This window comes from Stegostoma tigrinum, chromosome 10 (assembly GCF_030684315.1).
Source record: "Stegostoma tigrinum isolate sSteTig4 chromosome 10, sSteTig4.hap1, whole genome shotgun sequence".
Taxonomy (NCBI): Eukaryota; Metazoa; Chordata; class Chondrichthyes; order Orectolobiformes; family Stegostomatidae; genus Stegostoma; species Stegostoma tigrinum.
In genome coordinates, this window is record NC_081363.1 from 69,275,109 (window position 1) to 69,293,638 (window position 18,530).

At 39.0% G+C, this 18,530-nt stretch overlaps 1 protein-coding gene across 3 annotated transcripts in view; it reads right to left on the reverse strand.

Annotated features, from left to right (window-relative positions):
• Window positions 1-1,241: 1,241 nt before the first annotated feature.
• plek2 (pleckstrin 2) overlaps window positions 1,242-18,530 on the reverse strand; it is a 35,446-nt gene continuing 18,157 nt past the window's right edge. For 2 of the 3 annotated variants that reach the window (XM_059649230.1, XM_059649229.1), the window contains 8 exons: window positions 14,642-14,806; window positions 13,306-13,487; window positions 11,182-11,273; window positions 7,849-8,036; window positions 6,977-7,078; window positions 4,758-4,841; window positions 3,112-3,193; window positions 1,242-1,945 (listed from right to left, as the gene is read on the reverse strand). In XM_059649230.1, the coding sequence (XP_059505213.1) occupies window positions 1,818-1,945; window positions 3,112-3,193; window positions 4,758-4,841; window positions 6,977-7,078; window positions 7,849-8,036; window positions 11,182-11,273; window positions 13,306-13,487; window positions 14,642-14,662 (879 nt within the window). In that variant the 5' untranslated portion in view covers window positions 14,663-14,806 and the 3' untranslated portion in view covers window positions 1,242-1,817. Of the gene's footprint in view, window positions 1,946-3,111; window positions 3,194-4,757; window positions 4,842-6,976; window positions 7,079-7,848; window positions 8,037-11,181; window positions 11,274-13,305; window positions 13,488-14,641; window positions 14,807-17,392; window positions 17,506-18,530 lie in introns of those variants that run through there. The other variant, XM_048538532.2, reaches the window with a different exon arrangement.

Below are 18,530 nucleotides of genomic sequence, written 5' to 3' on the forward strand. Positions count from 1 at the left end.
TGCTGGACCCACATGTGGACAAGGACAAAAATAATTTGTTTCAGTTGAACCTTTTTGACAAATGCCAACAGCCTTCCTTAATAAGACAGGGCTGACATGCAAAGATTGGTTGAGAAAAAGACGGAGTTCAATTCTTCTGCTTCTATTGTTCAACTATGAACTGTTGACATTTTCTTGCTGGCTTTCCAGGTAAATAACCATTTGGGCAAGTCTCCAGAGAGCTGTTTGTGTCTGTGTTAGCACACGACCTAGCATAAGGCTCACACATTAAAGGGGAGGGAAAAAGATCATTTTCTTTCCTTAACTCCACCCTATCAAACTACAAAATGGACTGCACTAATTTCCCTACTTTCCCTGCATCTGACGATTCCTTACTGAGGTTTGGGCGCACACACACACACACACACACACACACACACACACACAAGAGGATACCCAAGAGCTGCCCATTCATTAACGAAGCATGTCCATCACACATCATTCCCCCAGCAGGGTTTGCAGGGGAGGATATCACAAAGAAATTTTAATTTTTTAGATTTCACATTCACTCTGAGCAGGAGTTTCTAGAAAGCAATAAGGTGCAAGAACTTTGATTCTCCCACACTTAGCCAAGACCAAATACAATGTTCTCCCTACCACATGCTCAGGTTGGCTGTCTAAGAGCACAGCAAGGATTCAGCTTGTAGCCTTACTCCTCTGGACAGCATCACTTGCTCATTGGATAAATTTAGTGAATCATTTGCAAGGAGATAAGAAAACAAATCCAGTCAAGTTTCCTTCAGCTTCTTTTGATTTCTGCTCTAACTCAGCCCAACTCAAAGTCAGTGGGGTGATGTAGAATCAGCAGCTCTTGCATTCTCTACGCACAGAGAATAAAAGCATTATTAGGCCACTTTACTCTAAAAGATATCGCCTTTAAACTGTGGTCACTGGACAGGAACCAGGAGTGGAAACTAGATTCATTGTCACCCTCACCATCAGTCACTAAATCAGAAATACAACCAATCATAGCAAAGCCGTATCTGTTCACTTGAGGTTATCAGTTGATGCAAGATTGACCAGAGATGAGATAAATGTTTTCAAAACATTTAGCTTCCTCCTTTAATTATCAAATTTTTTTAGCCTCTTAATTCCATTCAAAAACTGGAGACCAGCCCATGTCCCACAGGTGAATGAAAAAAACTTAAAACGTATTACTCAGCATGATGTAAAAGAGAAAAGCAAAAATTTGAAAACATCAGTTACTTCCACAAGGTATTTATATTTGGGTACATGTTAAAACAACAACATGATGAAAAAGGAGCTGAAAATTACATCTAAAAAAATAAAGTGCATAAATAAAAATTTGGAAAATTAAATACAATTACAAGAAACCATGTCTGTCTGAAAATTATTGCTTCTGTATGCAAAGACTGTACAATCTCAATTTTGTAACTCTATTCATAAAACATTAACAGATAGATAATGAGCAAATATTAATCCAGTATTGAGATTAACCTCCTGTGTTTTTTGCTTTATGTCCAAAGTCTGCTGTGTTCACTGTACTCTGCCAGAGAAAGAGAGCACAATGTCAACAAGAAGTTATCCTTTTCAGCAATGTATACATGTGTGTGTATATATAATGGCTGAGTGTGGTGTAAGAGCAAACGAGAAAGGAATAATATTTATCAAAATGTTTTCATTTTCAAGATTGCATTCACTGGTGACATGTCACTGCTTTGAACTAAAAAGAATCCAAGCCCTTTTTGAAATTTTGCTTGAGTTCATTTTCTTTGATCTTCTTTCTGACTCCAACTGCAGACATGATTGTACGAGGTCTATGTCACCTGTTTGATCGCCTGGATCCACTCTGACCTCTCAGCACGGGAACCAGCTTGAATGTAATAATGCACATCATCTGTGGTTATAATCTTGAAGAGATTACCCTGAACATTTCCCTTTATTCCTGAAAGATCAAATAATCAGAAAGATAAACATTTATGCTTACTACATCAAAACAAAAGCAGCTTTTCTTCCTCAAGACAGTAAAAATCCTTTAGCAAATCTTTTGAGCCAAATCTTTATAGGTCCCCAATGGAAGCCATAGCTTTGAAGAGACCTAGAAATCTCTAAACAAGGAACATCATGACTTTAGAGATATTTGGAAAGGACCAACACAACAGTGATTCCTTTGCATTGCCTTTCAAAGATTAACCTGCTGTTGGAAAGGACAAAAGACAACCTCCCGTTTTCAAAATCATTGTGTAATGCTGCACATTGCTACATCTTACTTATTTTGTCAGAGTTGAAATCTCACTTAACAGTGACTTGGTGAACAGCTGCTTCTCCAACAGGTAAGAGAATTACTGGCATAGGCTTTACATCTGAGCTTCCTAAACTGGGGGCTGGGACTTACGTGAGGGCATCTCCTTCCTTTTTGCTTTCATAGGTCACTTCTCCTAACTCTCCAAGCTCTCAGTTTTCACCAAGGGGTAGAAAATTTGGGAGGCACTTCTTTAAATACAAAAATTAAGAGTTTTCATATTCCTTAAATATATTCCAATCAAACCCATAGGTTGTGTATTTTGCAAACATACTCCTGATTAAGTATATCAGGCAGTGGAAAACCAACTTTATTTCTGATTAATGATTATTGCCATGCTTGTCTTTAGAACTAAACATTTCATAAATGTCTGATTTAAAAAATCGTTCCCAAAATGTGCGTGATATGAACCAGTCTCTATTTACTGCCCTCCTAAAAAAGATAATGGTGGAGTGGTCATTGTTCTTCATTAGTAACTGCATTGATAACTGAGCAGCTTACTAGGACATTACAGAGGCAATTAAGAGTCAACCAGGTTGTGGGAGACTGAACCAAATTCTGCAGGAATTACAGGGTTTCTTCCCTAAAAATAAAAGTAGTTTTTCATGATAGTACAGGTGATTATTTTGTTTTATTTCTGATGGTAGCTCACAAATTACAAGGTTCATAGTAATTGATTTGGACCTTATCTTTTGGTGCAAACTCATGAATGACTTAATGTTACTGCAATTTTTCACACAATTTAATTTTCACAATTAAATAATCCATCTGTGTGACCTGTTTCTAATAATGGAAAAACCAAGTCTCACCTGGTGGGATTCCATTGTCCTCCAAAGCAGACACCAAGCAGCCACGAAGTGAAAATCCACCAACCGGCTGATCATTTCTTTCCTGATGATGTAAGACAGTTACGTCAGTTGAGAAAAATCTCCCACTGTTTACTCAAGTTACCGTATGGGGTTGTTAAAAGCACCGGAACACACACATTAACGGCAAGTTACAGTCAAATCTCTATGTCCAATATTCCAGACTTTTATCTTTCTGTAGACACATTCACAACCATATCTGCATAGAGAAACTGGATCTTATAGGAGAGCAAGAGTATACTGCTGCTCACAGTCTCTCTCTGGCTGCTTGACTTGATCACAGAGTCAAGCAAAACATCCGGAACATAGGTAGCTTAGCAGCTACAGCAGACAGCTTGTTCATGATGCTTCTCACCATTATAGCAGGCCATACTACATTATCTTTGTGCTGTATCTACCAGGAGTGCTAAAAGCTTGTACGTCTCTCCTTCAAGCCACCACGGACTTTATTTCAACCTTCCAACCTCTGTCCCTCCAGTGAGGTAGAAGTTAACAAGAATTTATCAACAGAAGGGTGGATAAGTTTTGATCTCAGAGGCTCTGGACTCACCGAGGACTTTTGTTTGGAGTTCTGCATTCTTTTTTACTAATGAGGCATTAGCTGGGAAAGAAGATGAAAATTCAGCTTTGAGCCTCCAAAAGACAGCAACTCCAGTAGTGCTGCTCTTCCTTGGGCACTAAACAGGAGTGTCAGTCCAGACTGTGTTTAAGTCACTGCATAAGACCATAAAAATAGGAACAGGAGTAGGCTATTTGGCACCTTCAGCCTACCCCACAACTCTGAGTGACATTTTTTACATTTACATTCCTACCCTTTCCCTGTAACCCTTGATTCCCCTACTGAACAAGAACCTATCTATCTCAGTATTAAATATACACAAGGATGCTGCTCCCTCAGCAGCAAGGAGTTCCAAACACACTCAACCCTCTGAGGGAGAAATTCCTCTTCATCTCTGTTATACATTTGCACCCCTTTATTTTAACCCTCTGACTCGAAGGCAAGGCCCAATGAGCCACAACTGAGAGATAGTGTGGAACATTCCACATATAATATGAATGTGGGTAGATCAGCATAAAGAGCAAAATATTAGTATGAAGAGTCATTGATTGCTTTTTGAAACAGGTATCAACCCATATCCTGTGCTTGCTGTCATACAGACTCTAAATTAGTAATAAAGGAATTAGAACATTTAACATAACATGCTGGAAATATTCAGCTGGTCTGGCTGGCAGCATCTATATAGAGAGAAACAGAGTTAACTTTTGGGATGGACGATCAAATTTCCAATGAAAATTGTTGATCTGACATATTAAACAAATTTTGTTTCTCTCTCCACAGATGCTGCCTGAGCTGCTGAATATTTCCAGCATATTTTTGTTTTTATTCCAGATTTTTGCAGTGTTTTGCTGTTGTGCCAGAGCATTAACATTTGGCCAGGTTTGAATGTAAGGGGTGGGGAGGGGATGCAGGGAGAGGAACACAGACAAATTAGGGGGAGGCATTCAAAGCAGGTAAGTCATGCCTTAAGTGGCATGACAGGCAGCTGGAGCTGCACCGACAATGCAAGTAAATAAAACATGACAGTAACCTTGCAGGGATCGTAGTAATGTAGGTGTGAAGGGTCTGCCCTCAAAACAAATTTTCTCACTTTCCAATTCTTCCTTTTGTGTCCCTAAATGAGAAGAGAAATGCATAATATTTAGGGTTCTGGAAGTGAAAATAGAGATAATATAATTTTCCATAGCATGATAACTGGTAGAGTCAAGTTATACAGCAGCTCTTTGAATGTACTGAGACATAACATGATTTGGCCTGGTAGTACTATTAGCCTTTCTATGGTTAATGTAACATACTTGACTTCTCCAGCTCCTTGCAAAAATTCAGCTTTCACAACAACTAGAAACAGATAAAATGCACATTTGAATTCAAAGCTGAACTTGATCACATTTGAAACAGCTTTGTGGATATTTAATTGTACTAGAGATTCCACAATAGAATTAATGTCTAATGATGGAGGAGCAAGTACGTACACTCACTTAGCAAACCAATTAGTGCAAGAAGTGCAAATGCAAACAAATTTGATCATTCCTGTTAACTCGTCTCTATTTAAAACAAGGTTAAAAAAAGAAGAAAAACCCTGTCTGAAGTTTCAAACTGTGTTTGGCAAATATAGAAAAAACCAAATTGATTATTTAGAAAAAAACTGAAAGGACTGCCAATGCAGCAAATCAGAGACAAAAACAGAAATTGCTGGAAAAGCTCAACAGGTCAGCATCTGTAGAAAGAAATCAGAGTTAATGTTTCGGATTAAATAACCCTTCCTCAGATCTGAATTACCTTTTTGGCAATTTGTGTTTTTGTTTCCATTATTTAGAAAGTTCGATTTTCCTGATTCCTATGGGGATGGGGCTAGGGGCGAGCAGACGGGGATAATAACAGAGAGCACACCAAGGTGGCTTCCTGAAGCATTTCCACTGCCGCGGAGGTTTCCCAGACAAGGAACAAAATCAACTTGCTGTGATACAGAGCCAAGCGGCCAACTAGAATCCTATTCATGGAGTAATATTTCCGTCTGATTTAACATTGTGTAGGCAGAGCAGCGACACCATTCCCTACTTCAGCCTCCTTCCCGCTCCCACCCAAACTCTCGACAGATAGGGGATTGCCAACTCAATCAAGGAATGTCATTGTAGCAGGGCAGGGCTGGAAGCTCTATGCACCAAAATGGGTGCTGACAGCACATTCGGCTGTAATTGAGACCCGAACTAATAGCCCACGTTAAAGCATCCTCACAATCCCTTAACTACGTCACCAGAGTGCTTACCTCTTCTAGTGACTCTGCTAAAGCTGCAAAATTGCTGGCCCTCATATCTGACTGGGTGTCCGTAGTGAGATCTGTCTATCATCCTTAACAGGACAGTGAAGAGGGAAATACATAATAAGGAGGTCACCTCCAGCAAGGCTACACTGACAGGCAGCCCATTTTCTCACTTCAATTCCTCTTCCAAATTATTAAGATAATGGGGGCAATTTAGACTTTGGACAATAGTGTAAAATGGATGAAATACAATCAACTAGTCCACATACAAATCCCTGATTTTTGTTTAAACTACCATCAGCCAAACTGAAGATCAGAAGAAGTACATAATGGGCAGCTGATTATCTACTTTACACCATCACATCTAATATTATATTGCAGTCATGGACTGTTCATACAAGGGGCATCAATTTATGTCTGGTACAGTATCTAAGTGGCCATTATTCACATGTGAGACTAATCAGCACTTTCCAACAGTGACTACTGAATAATTGGCTACTCATCAAGTTTTCCCTTGATCAGGAACTTGGTAATGAGCAGGGATTGATCTGTTTCGATTCTCATCTGTAAAACTTCATTAATAAATTCAGTTTAAAACAATAGCAATCATTGTATCAGAGATAATGGGAACTGCAGTTGCTGGAGAATCCAAGATAACAAAGTGTGGAGCTGGATGAACACAGCAGGCCAAGCAGCATCTCAGAGCACAAAAGCTGACATTTCTAAGCCCGAAACATCAGCTTTTGTGCTCCTGAGATGCTGCTTGGCCGCTGTGTTCATTCAGCTTCACACTTCGTTATCTTCAATCATTGTATCAACTCTGTGAAACATTGATATAGATAGCATTCAGAGGCATAACTAAATTATTGTAATGTAGAGTTTCTGAGAAATGACAATGGCTCTTCAACCATGAGGTACAACTTAACACAGTTAATTGCAAAACATTTGCTTTTAAAGCCAAATGAAACATAGATCAGGATTCAAGTTACCTGTTTCATCAAAAACCCTTGTTTCACAATCTTGCCACTCAGTTCCATGTGAGGTATTTCAATCTTATCATTGACACTTTCGGTCTTCCTCTCATTTTTTGCCTACAGCAAATGCAAAAGACAAGAGTCAAGGCTTTGTAGCTTCTGGCCCAGAAGCTAACCCCCTCCCCAGACCACTACCACCTGCACAACTCCCACAATTCTGTCAAGACTGGTAATAATTTAATCATAAGTCATTCCTAGGCTATCAGCATCACTGATAAGGCCAGTATTTAACTGCCCATCCCCAGTTATCCTTGAACCAATTGACTCTGAACTGTCCTCTGAAATGGACTAGCAAGTTAACCACGTTTCTGTAGTCAAAGATAGACTAAATTCATGAAGGATAGCAGATTGCCTCCCCTGAAGAACATAGTGAACCAGGTGTATTTTTTTCTGGTGATCTGGCAGTTTCATGATTATCACCAATAATTAGACTAATATTTTATTCCAAATTTATTAAGTTTAAATTTCCACAGTTGATCATTGTGAGATTTGAACACACCCCAAAAGAACTAGCCTGGACTTCTAGGTCAGTATACATTACCACAGTGCTACCTTCCAGAAAGTTTGTCAGAATAACGTACAGCTAAAAAACCCTAAGCAGCATCCAGGCCCATTCATGCAGCAGGTAATGTGAAGGGAAAAAATTCTATCATGTTGCTATTAGCAGCGTCTGGAGATTCCGTACCAGATTATGGCATCCCTAATTTGGGTGGCCTCCTGGATGCACATTGGCATTATTGAAACTATATTCCAAAAACATCTTTGGAAGAGTAGGAAATGCATGGAGTCAAGAGGAAAACAAACGCTGTGCACTAGAGGAAACTTACAAAACAATAAAGTGCGGTTGAATCGTCGAGAAACTGCTCTGTGCCAGCAACATTATAAATAGCTTTTGTACTTTTATTTCCGACTGGTTTAATGAGGTCATCTTCAATTAGAAGGGTTGCTAAAGTTACACCATCTGAACGGGAATTGACAACATGCCTGGACACCATCCAGTCAATTACTGTAGAGCCTATGGAGAAAAGAATGAAGACATTAAGTCATTAGCGGAAGGGTCATAATTAGAATCAAAATGTTAATTCTGCTTCTCTCTCCATAGATGCTGCCAGGTTTGCTGAGGTTTTCCATCATTTTTGTTGGGTTTTTTTCAGGTAAGCAGCCTGAAACACTGAGAATCAGTCTAGAGGTAGAGGAAACACGTTCTACTCCACGAAGGGATAGTAAGAACTGCCAATGCTGGAGTCAGGGATAGCACAGTGTGGAGCTGGATGAACACAGCAGGCCAGGCAGCATCAGAGGAGCAGGAAAGCTGATGTTACGGGTCGGGACCCTTCTTCAGAAATGGGGCAGAATTTTAGAAATTTCTGAAGAAGGGCCCCGACCCGAAACATTGGCTGTTCTGCTCCTCTAATGCTGCCTGGCCTGCTGTGTTCCTCCAGCTCCACGCTGTGCTATCTCTACTCCATGAAGAGTCATAGTTTCCCAAGCTCTTAGATTGTTAAAAAAAAAAGCCGCAGGCCTATAATCTAAAAAGAAATATTTAAAGCTAAGATCTTAGCAAAAGAATCACACTGCAAAACTTATACAACCAATTTCATTTTTGTTCCCCTTTATTCTCTTTTTTTAAGAAAAGATCTTCCGTTCCAAAAGGGACAATAGTTTTGAGCTTTTCTTGTTACAAGTTCAAAAGCAGCCTTTTGAGGAATTAGTTACCCCCTGAAAACAAACATGAACAATTTCATGGTATCAACTGCTGGCTGAAACTAGGGAATTCAAACTTGTTGCCTAGTCACACCCATGGAGAGAACAGGACAATTACAGAGACACTGGCCACTTAAAGGACACAGAGACTCTCATCTTCACTAGTGAAGGTCAAATTCAGAAACAAAGGTCAGGAGTCTTACACCAAAAATTTAAAAAGGAAAAAACATTTATTAAGTATAGCCCTACATTTTCAAAGCTCCTGATTTATTCTTCTGCAAATAGTGAATTGGCAGAAAATTGTTGATGTAAAATGGAGTGAAAGGGACTGAAGCATTTGATCAGCCATGATCATACTAAATGTCAGAGGTTAGTAAACTGAATGACTTACTTTTGTTCTTATATTTCTTTTGTCATTGCCACCCAACCACCCTTGCTCGACCATGCAATTTTTCTGAATTTCACACAAGTTTTACAGCTTTCCTTTCTTAATAAAACCTATATTTCATGTGTATTTAACCAAGATTTTACCCACAGACACTTCTGGTTTCCCAAAATTCCGAGCATTATTTTTTTTCTCTGACTTCTGGGTAACAATGCTGCTTTTCCCAGAGGCTCCACTGACAGAGAATACCCATGTCATCCACAACTTCTTCAATTGATAATATCATTTTTATTCTGACTTCTGACAAAATTTAGTCCTTTTAATTTGCACTTTAAAAACATAGGAAAAGGAGAAGAGCACTTAGCTATCCAAAGTGTTCTGCCATTCAATAAATTCATGGCTGATCCTTGACTTGACTTATCGTCTCTTTGTTTCACTTTTGAAAGATTCAAAACAAAATCCAAATACTTACACAATTTCTTTTCCAAAAGTAAAACCTGAATTCACATAATAATTACTATAAAGATGGCTTTTTGTGCCTTCCTTAACATAATTTAGCCCCTTAAATAATTGTTTACTCTGGGAGATTATGGAGATTTGGGAGATCAACAGTCGCCCTCTGTCGATATTAAGGAAATTGTTTGCTTGTATTAATATTAATTGGCATACATTGTGAATTAATTAGTGGAGAAAATAAGTTAATTTTCAACTGTATACAAATCAATGTTTTTAAATAATTGTTTGTCCTTTTGCAGATATAAAATATGTTGTGGTGTATTGAGGATTCTAAATGAAACCTTAGTGGAATCCCAGCTGGAGGATAGTGGTAGTTTTGAGTTCTATACTCTAAGAAAGATGTCAAGTTAGAATCGTATAATGCCACCTGTCATGAAGAAATACAAGTGCAAATAGTGTGTGTAATTGTTTCATGGTGAGAGTCTAGTAAATGATCTACACTCATTGTGCTTGATTAGTTAAACAGAGAGTGTTAACTCAAAGCAAAGCAAGCAGATTACACAGAAGCTACTTTTAAACATTTAAGTACATATTTTAAACATTTTATAAAATACCGAATAAAGTTGCAGTATACTCAGAAACCAATGTCAGCTATACATTGCTTCTAAAGAAGAAATCTAAACACGAAAGATACACAACAGAAAGAATGACTCGAAAAATTGGGATAACAAGGTGTAGTGCTGGATGAACACAGCAGGCCAAGCAGCATCATAGGAGCAGGGAAGCTGACGTTTCAGGTCTGGGCCCTTCTGCAGAAAATGAAAAATTGGGACTGCTTTTATTAGAGTAGTGTAATTGGAAGAAAGTGCTCAAAATTATGGATAAATAGGACAAAATAGATAATTGAGATTATTTCCAGCAATTAAGGGGTTGAATAAAACACCAAACTGAAAGCAGGATAACCTGGTGGACACAGTTTGTCAGTCTGTAAGAATCACTTAGTGACAAAAGCAGCGAACAAGTCACCATTTAAGTACAAGTTCAGCAGATGACTGAAGGGTCAATAAATGGATAGGGGCCACAGAGGGTATATGGGATTAGGTCAATGTGACTCTGTTTAATCTGGATGTCATTCAAAAATGTTTTATGTCCTTGAATCAAAAGAAAACCTTTATTATTAAACTAAAGTGAATGAGTCCCACTAAAACTGAGTGACATTTGGTGGGTCTGCAAACCATTATAAGTGGTCATGGAAATAGCTGCATGTCTTATCACGTTCTGTATGAAATATAAGCATTGGGAAGAAACAGTGATATAAGCAGAGTGGAATAAACGAAGACACCTGTCCTTGATAGCTGACCAAGTCACAGTAACTGGAAAATGTACCTGGGGGAGGTCTGATGAGGGGAGTATATGGATTTACTGTGATCCGCACTAAAGTCAAACAGCTTGTTAGTACTCATTGTTAAAAGTACATATATGAATGGTCATTTGCGCCTGGTGGAAGAGAACTGTCTAGAGCTGCATCTTCAGATGGGAAGGGAAGAAAATTGGGCAGAGAAAATTGCAAAATAAAACTTAAATCTTCTTCAAGATTCCTCGTTGCCTTGCTTACCTGTGAAACAAAGTTTGTAGGTATTCCCATATTCACCATTTGTCATCTCTTTGATCCCACTGTTGGATTCTTGCATGTCAATAATTAAGTGACTACAAATTAAGAAGAAGGTATTATCTATTTTGTATAGTTATTCGTTCTCAGATGTGGAACCCTGATGGAGATATATTTATTGCCCCTTCCTGATTTGAATTGCTAAAAGTAGCTTTAATACAACTGAGACTCCGATTGGCCACTTCATAGACCAAGTAAGAGTCAACAATAATAATATGGGTTTGCAGTCACAAATAGACCAGACCAAATAAGTATTGCAGATTTCCTTTCATGAAGAAAATTAATAAGCATCACTGATAGCCGATTTAGATTTCTAGACGGTCTTTTCAAATCTAAATTCAAAATTCTCACATGTCCTCTGTGGGATTTGAGCTAATACTCTCAATTAGTAGTCCAGTAACACAACACCTTGTGCTTCTGTACTGAAAATCACAAGTCATTGACACTTAAGATTAATTTTAATAATTGCAATAGTAATTTGGGCCCGTGGTTTTGTGATTGAAGCCAATGTTTGAAAAACATTATTAATATTATATTTATTAGGCAGTATGAGAAGCACTAAGCAATTTGACGCATTTGTTTCCTCATTACTGAATATAAGGTGAAAGTAACATTATATTTCTTAAACATAAAAGTATTTGATACATTAAGCAAAGAGACTTTCAGGTTGATTCTGCTGCCACTGATGCGCATTAAATGACACTTCTGTAGTTGTTACAATTGTAAATATATCATATCAAGGACGTACAATTACAGTACTTACAGACCTTCTCTACAAGTCACTTACAAAGATGTACATTTTTCAAAATTGCATCAATGAGGTGTCCTATAACTTTGACGGAAGATTTTTGATGGCTGTGACTGTATCCATTCAAATACTTGACAAAGACAAAGGACTTGCTCCCTGAACTACACAAAGTTAGATCATCTCAGCTACGACGGGATTAGGATTGTACGAACTGTTGGCGATGATCTGGAATGCACTGCCTGAAAGGATGATGGAATCAGGTTCAATAATAAATTTCTAAGGCAAACATGATCAATACACTTGGAATGGGTAAGTTGGCTGATGGAGAACAGATGTGAGGTCTTTCAAAAAGCTAGCACAGGCATGATGGGCTGATTGGCTTCCTTCTGTAAGATTCTATGGTTCTGCAAATCTACTACATTGATTCCAGCTGGAATGCATTTATAGATATTGGGTGAAGATAGAATCAAGCTTGCCCATTATTTGCCATGTAATTAATCTGGAAATCATTGTACAGGGAGATGGCAGTGTGGTGGCAAAGCCAAAGGCCAAGTGAAATGCAGTGGGAACATAGTTCAAATCTTACTTTGGTAGCTGATTAACTTCAACTAATAAATCTAGAATAAGAGCTGGAATGGACCATGGTTCTCCCATTTAATAGGGTGATGGCTGATCTGATTGGAACCTCAACTCCCCATTACCACTTCCCGCTAATATTATTTCAGCTCTTTGCTTACCAAGAATCTAACTACCTCTGCCTTAAAACAATTGAAAAAATCAGCTTCCAGCACCTTTGTAGGAAGACAGTTTCAAAAGACTCACAACCCTTAGAGAGAAAACGTTTACAGGACAACATCTTATTTTTGTCAATGGCTGGTACAAGATTCTCCCAAAATTGGAAATGTACTCTCAAGTCAATCCTGTCAAGATCCCTCAATATCATATATGCTTTAAATTAAAATAAAAATATAATGATAATCTCAATAATGGTGACCCTAACAATAACCATAATTGTTAATGTCGTTTAGGAAAGGAAATCTGAATCTGGCCTACATGTATCTGTAGATCCACAGATATGTGGCTGACTCCTAACTTCCTTCAGAAATGGTCACTCAGCAATTATAGATGGGCAACAAACATCGGTCTTGCCTGTGATGTCCATATCCCATCAATGTGGCCACTTGGCTGGATTACATTGTCATTCAGACAATATAGAACTATCGTCTAGAATAAGACAGCAATTTATGAATGGGAAGGAGAAAATGTTGAGGTGAGGAAAACTAGATATACTGAAAATTGTGAAACAGAGGAATGATGTTTACCTGAGGCAAATGTTTGCTGGTAGTTCAAAGGCCATGTTTGAACCATTCAATTGCTCTTGACCCTCTGGATTTGAAGCTCTGATCATTTTTTGAATGTCCACAGCCCAAGAATCTCGCTGCTCACGGGAAGAAGCTTCGAGGAAATGCTCAACAGAATTCTTTGCCTTCAATTTAATCACCAGCTGGAATATAGGTGAACATCCTTTCAGACTCGGTTTCAAAATTCTTGTGATCAGTGACAAAATTTTCCAGCAATAGACACTAGGCACCTTCCTTTGACAATCAACAGCAATACCATCTCTGAATTCCCCATTATCACCATCCTGGACACTTACCAGAAAGCAAAAATGAAACTGGACCAGGAGTATAAATTCAGTAACTACAAGAATGGGTCAAAGGCAAGTATTATCTAGTAAGTGACTCACCTCCTGACCTCCCAATGCCTTTCCACAAAACACAAGGCAGCAGTGTTGTGGAATACTCTCCACTTGCTTCGATGAGTGCAGATCCAACACGCGAGGTTCAACAGCATCAAGGACAAAGCAGCCCCTCAAATCAGTAGCAATTACCACCAACACAGTGAGGAGCAGCAATCACAAGATGCACTGCAGCAACTTGCCTTGGCTTCTTCAACAAACTTTCCCAAACCCATGACTTTTAGCCTCTTCTAGCAGGAACATGGGAATATCGCTAGCTCCAATATCTCAAGTCACACACCATTCTGACTTTAAAATATCTGCTGGTACTTCACCGTCATTGATTCTTGGAACTCCATTCCTCATAGCATTGCATAAATGCAACAACATTGCAGAGATTGCAGAGGACAGCTCACCACCATCTATTCAATGTCTTGCAAAAAACTTTCACAACTCACAATTAAATACTACCGACAGTGTAACATGATTGTGCACTTTGCATTCTTTCAAACATAGCTTTGAGGGCACGTAGATCTGTTCAGGGACAAAATGGGTCATATCATGTAAAACAATGCTTTTGGAATCAAACAGTTTTGTCTATGCTGTTAAATAATCTCATCCTGGAAGATGGTCTCAGTTTGCACTGCTAGAATTTTGAAAATTCTTAGTCCCTCTGTTGTAAGAAATAACTGTGACAATTAAACAGGATGACAACTCAGTTGAAGTGATAACGGAGATGCAGCAATGGCTTCGTGGTCCTGGGAGCAATGGGGAAAGGAAAGTCAGCCAGGGATTGTAAGTTTGTAGAAGAATGAAGGGGTATCAGCAAGGAATGCGCATTGCGATTTTATATCCAAATGCAAAATTGCACAGTTGAAAGCAACAAAGTTTTAGACAAAAGCATGATTCATCGGTCTTACCGGCCTGTTTTCATAATCCATACAGGGACAGTGGACAGTACATCCTTCCAGAGAAATAATGCGTCTGGGACGAGACTCCTTCTTTCCTCCTTCTATTTTATAGTAGAGAAGCTGGTCCTTGGACAGTACAAACCATCTCACCTTCCAGTTATGAACAATGTGCCCCTGAAAAGAAAAGCTTATCTTATACCCTCTTGCAAGCAAACCCTAAGCTGCAGAAACATCACACTAGAACAATACACGTTAAAACTTATATTCACATAAAATGTATCTATCTATTTCAGTGCTAAATTTTAATTACTTGGGCAACAGGGGTATTCTTTATAGTGTTCACTGTTATACAAAACAAACTAGTGGAAAAGAAGCTTCATCTCCAAGCAGGCTGCACTGCTTGAATTACGTAAATTCTTAATCTCTCTGCCGTAAGATTCATAATCGACCAAGTAAAAGAAAAATAAATAACGTTTAGCTGTTTGACTAGCTTAACAGAGAATTTAAATCCAGACCAAATTATGACAATTAAATAGGATGACAACCATCTACGAGACAGGTTTTTCACAATGCATCCATATAATTAAATTACTTGCCTTGGGTGCACACCTATGAAGGTATGTCAGCATTTAATTAGCTATAATCCACAAAAGACTTTCAGCATCTCTCCCCAGTAGAAAGAGAGAGAGAAGAGATGTAATTGTTATGTTTAGCTGGAGGGGCACCAGTATGTGAACGTAGGACAAGGTGAAGAGGCAGGTCTCCGAGAACAAAACAGGCAGTGAGGATTGACAGTTGCAATCATTCTGACTTTCACTCTAGCTAGCCTGCACATGCAGCACAACAAACTTGAAATCCTGATTAATTCATACTGAAATGTCTATTGCAAAAATCACGTTGGAATTGATCGCATCAGTTATGACAATACAGAGAAGAAATATCAACGATAACCTCCAAGCAGCAAAAAATGACCGACAGACAAACAAATACCACTCTCGATATATTTTTTTCAAGTATTCTTTGGTTGCTAGCTTCCTTTCACACTCACACAAGTCTATGGTGCGATGAAGTGTTATTTTTAAGACAACAGGCTGAATTGGTACACCAAGCAAACACATTGAGGGCAAAAAAACAGACTTACGAATTGCCTCTGACATTTTACTCCACATGCCTAATGATACGGTATTGAGGCATTCACATCAAAAAGGTTCCACATCTCATGGGTAATTCATTTCTGCAGCTGAGATTATAATAGACTTGCTCACCAGCACCAGTGGTGCAGGGGTGAAAAAAAAAATCAAAACTGGTCAAGTATATTTCCAGTCCAGATCAATTGTCTCATTAGACCATTAGAACATTACAGCGCAGTACAGGCCGTTCGGCCCTCGATGTTGTGCCGACCTGTCATACCGATCTGAAGCCCATCTAACCTACACTATTCCACGTACGTCCATATGCTTATCCAATGACGACTTAAATGTACCGAAAGTTGGCGAATCTACTACCGTTACAAGCAAAGCGTTCCATTCCCTGACTACTCTCTGAGTAAAGAAACCGCAATGTCCAGTTTAGAATAACAAGCTCACAAGAGAGATGACCTGGTTTTAGATATCATTCGGGACCACAGACTCAGAGACAAAGCAAGACGACTCTGCGATTTGATGTAGAAACTGCTGACACTCCGAAGCCTGCAGCCCTCCTCCAATTCTCAAGTCAGAAGTGTGTCAATGACGGTGCAGCTCCAACAACACTGAAAACAATCTTGAGTCTAGGCCAAAGCAGCCCCTTGATTGGCACCGTATCCATTCTATATCTTTGGATATTAGGAAAAGACAATATCTGGTCTTTTAGCTATGATTCCTTCTGCAACTGACTATTCCCGTCACACTCACTGTCTTGTGGGTAAAGGCCATTGGAGCAAGATGTCTTCTCATATTGCTGGGACTGTACTTCAGTTTTCTTCTACCTCCAGCTCTCTCAGTGGGGAGAATGATTTAATTACTAAATGGAAAAGCACAAAAGGAGGCCATTCAGCCCATTGTGCCTGCATGAGAAAACAAAGAAAACATCCTAACACTGCCTGTGTCACCATACCATGCTTCAATTCTGCTTTACAGAATGGTACCAGCAACTGCATGAACGTCTGTCGTCTCTACTTCCTGAACGTAGGAGGCTAAACAGCTCACCAGAAAAAGATGGAGACAAAGAGTGGGTTTGCAAACCTCAGCTGCACACTGTGATTTAATAGCATGGCTGTTCAAGAAGAAAAATTCTTGGTGCCCTCAGTGTCTCATCTTGGAAATAGCAACAAGGTACAATCGTCTCGCATCTCCGAGAAAGGCAGCATAAAGTAGCACTGATTAATGAATGGGGGCAGAAAAAGTTGTGGAGGAGTGTTTCAATTCCTAACCTGCAAATACTCAAGCGTGTACGTTTGAGCCCAAGGGAAAAAACAGTTTGGGGAGAAACAAATTTAAGGAAATCAAAGGAACAGCTAATGCAGTGAGTTTAACAGAGAACAAGGAGTATCCAAAAGTATTTCCGTGTGAAATTTAGGCTTCATTGTTACATGACAGAATTTTACAGGCTTTATGGTACACTGAAAACATTCTCAAATTTTCACAGCACTAATTACTGATTAAAAGCAATCATGATTTCCATCAATTAACTTTTAAGGTCATCTTTATAAATATCATGCAGTACTGGCACAGGAATGACTAAACCTTGTTAAATGAGAGATAATGAATAAGGTTCTCTTACCCTTTTGACCAAAAATCCCTCCCTTGATATGGCTGTTTCTCCCTGCATGTCAACTGCTAAATATCCAGGCTCCCTCTATGCTCAACGCCAAATTGCACAGCTTTAAATATCTCAGGAAATGCCTCACCGAGACATGCATGAGTCACCCACCCTCTCCACACCTTGGGTGCAGTCTGTGTGACTAATTCTGAGTAATGTTTGCCTTATGCAGGGTACTTCAGGTATACGATTTAACCAGCAGGTGCTATGAACAAAACATTCCCTTTATGGCTGGTAAGAAAAGCAGAAAGGCACAATAGTCTTTCACAGGAAACAGTGAGATGTTGTGACTCCCAGGGAGTATTTTTGCAAGGACAATCCAACTAGACACTTCATCAAGAAATTTACGCAGACTTTGTTGCTTGTGCAGGCAAGAACCAGATGATTTGGTCATTTCTCGCAGCATATACAATTGACAAGGTGACACATTTCAATGATATTTTCATATTTGAAAAGACACAACGCAAGGTTTGAGACCGTACTTGCATTTATATAGCACCTTTCATAAGGGATAGAATAAATTGTCTCCTGATGCTTTCTCACTATTCTTTCAAAGAAAAGTTTGGTATTCATAGTCTAACCTATGTTGATGAGATCATTAACCAGTAGGTGTCTTGCTGAAATCCACAGCTCCCTCTTTCCTATGTCACCATTCCTGTTCTATCCAACAGGACAGTTTGTAATTTTACGGCAAATGTATTGTTCCAAACTCACAGAGAACAGGTTAGAGATGGCATAACAGTATTCCAGCCCAGAATGGCTGATTTACACTCACATAATAGATTGAACCTGGGGGGTTAGTAAAAATTGGAGAGATGGAGTACTGTCAGATTGGATGGGTCAAAAGCAGGGTGTGGATGAAGATTGGACGGTTATGCTTACTGCCAATTATAATTCACCATAGCCTCTTTTGAACATTCCTACCAAGACCTATCTAAGCCAATGGTTCTTGTGTCAGGCCACACACAAATTGACCCATGTAAATAAAAAGGGGTGCGCAGCTTTCCAAAAAAAAATTAAAGGAGGTACAAGCATAAACAAATCACTCATTCTCTACAAAAAATCTGGGGATATATTGTTCTCTATTGCCTCTGTAAAC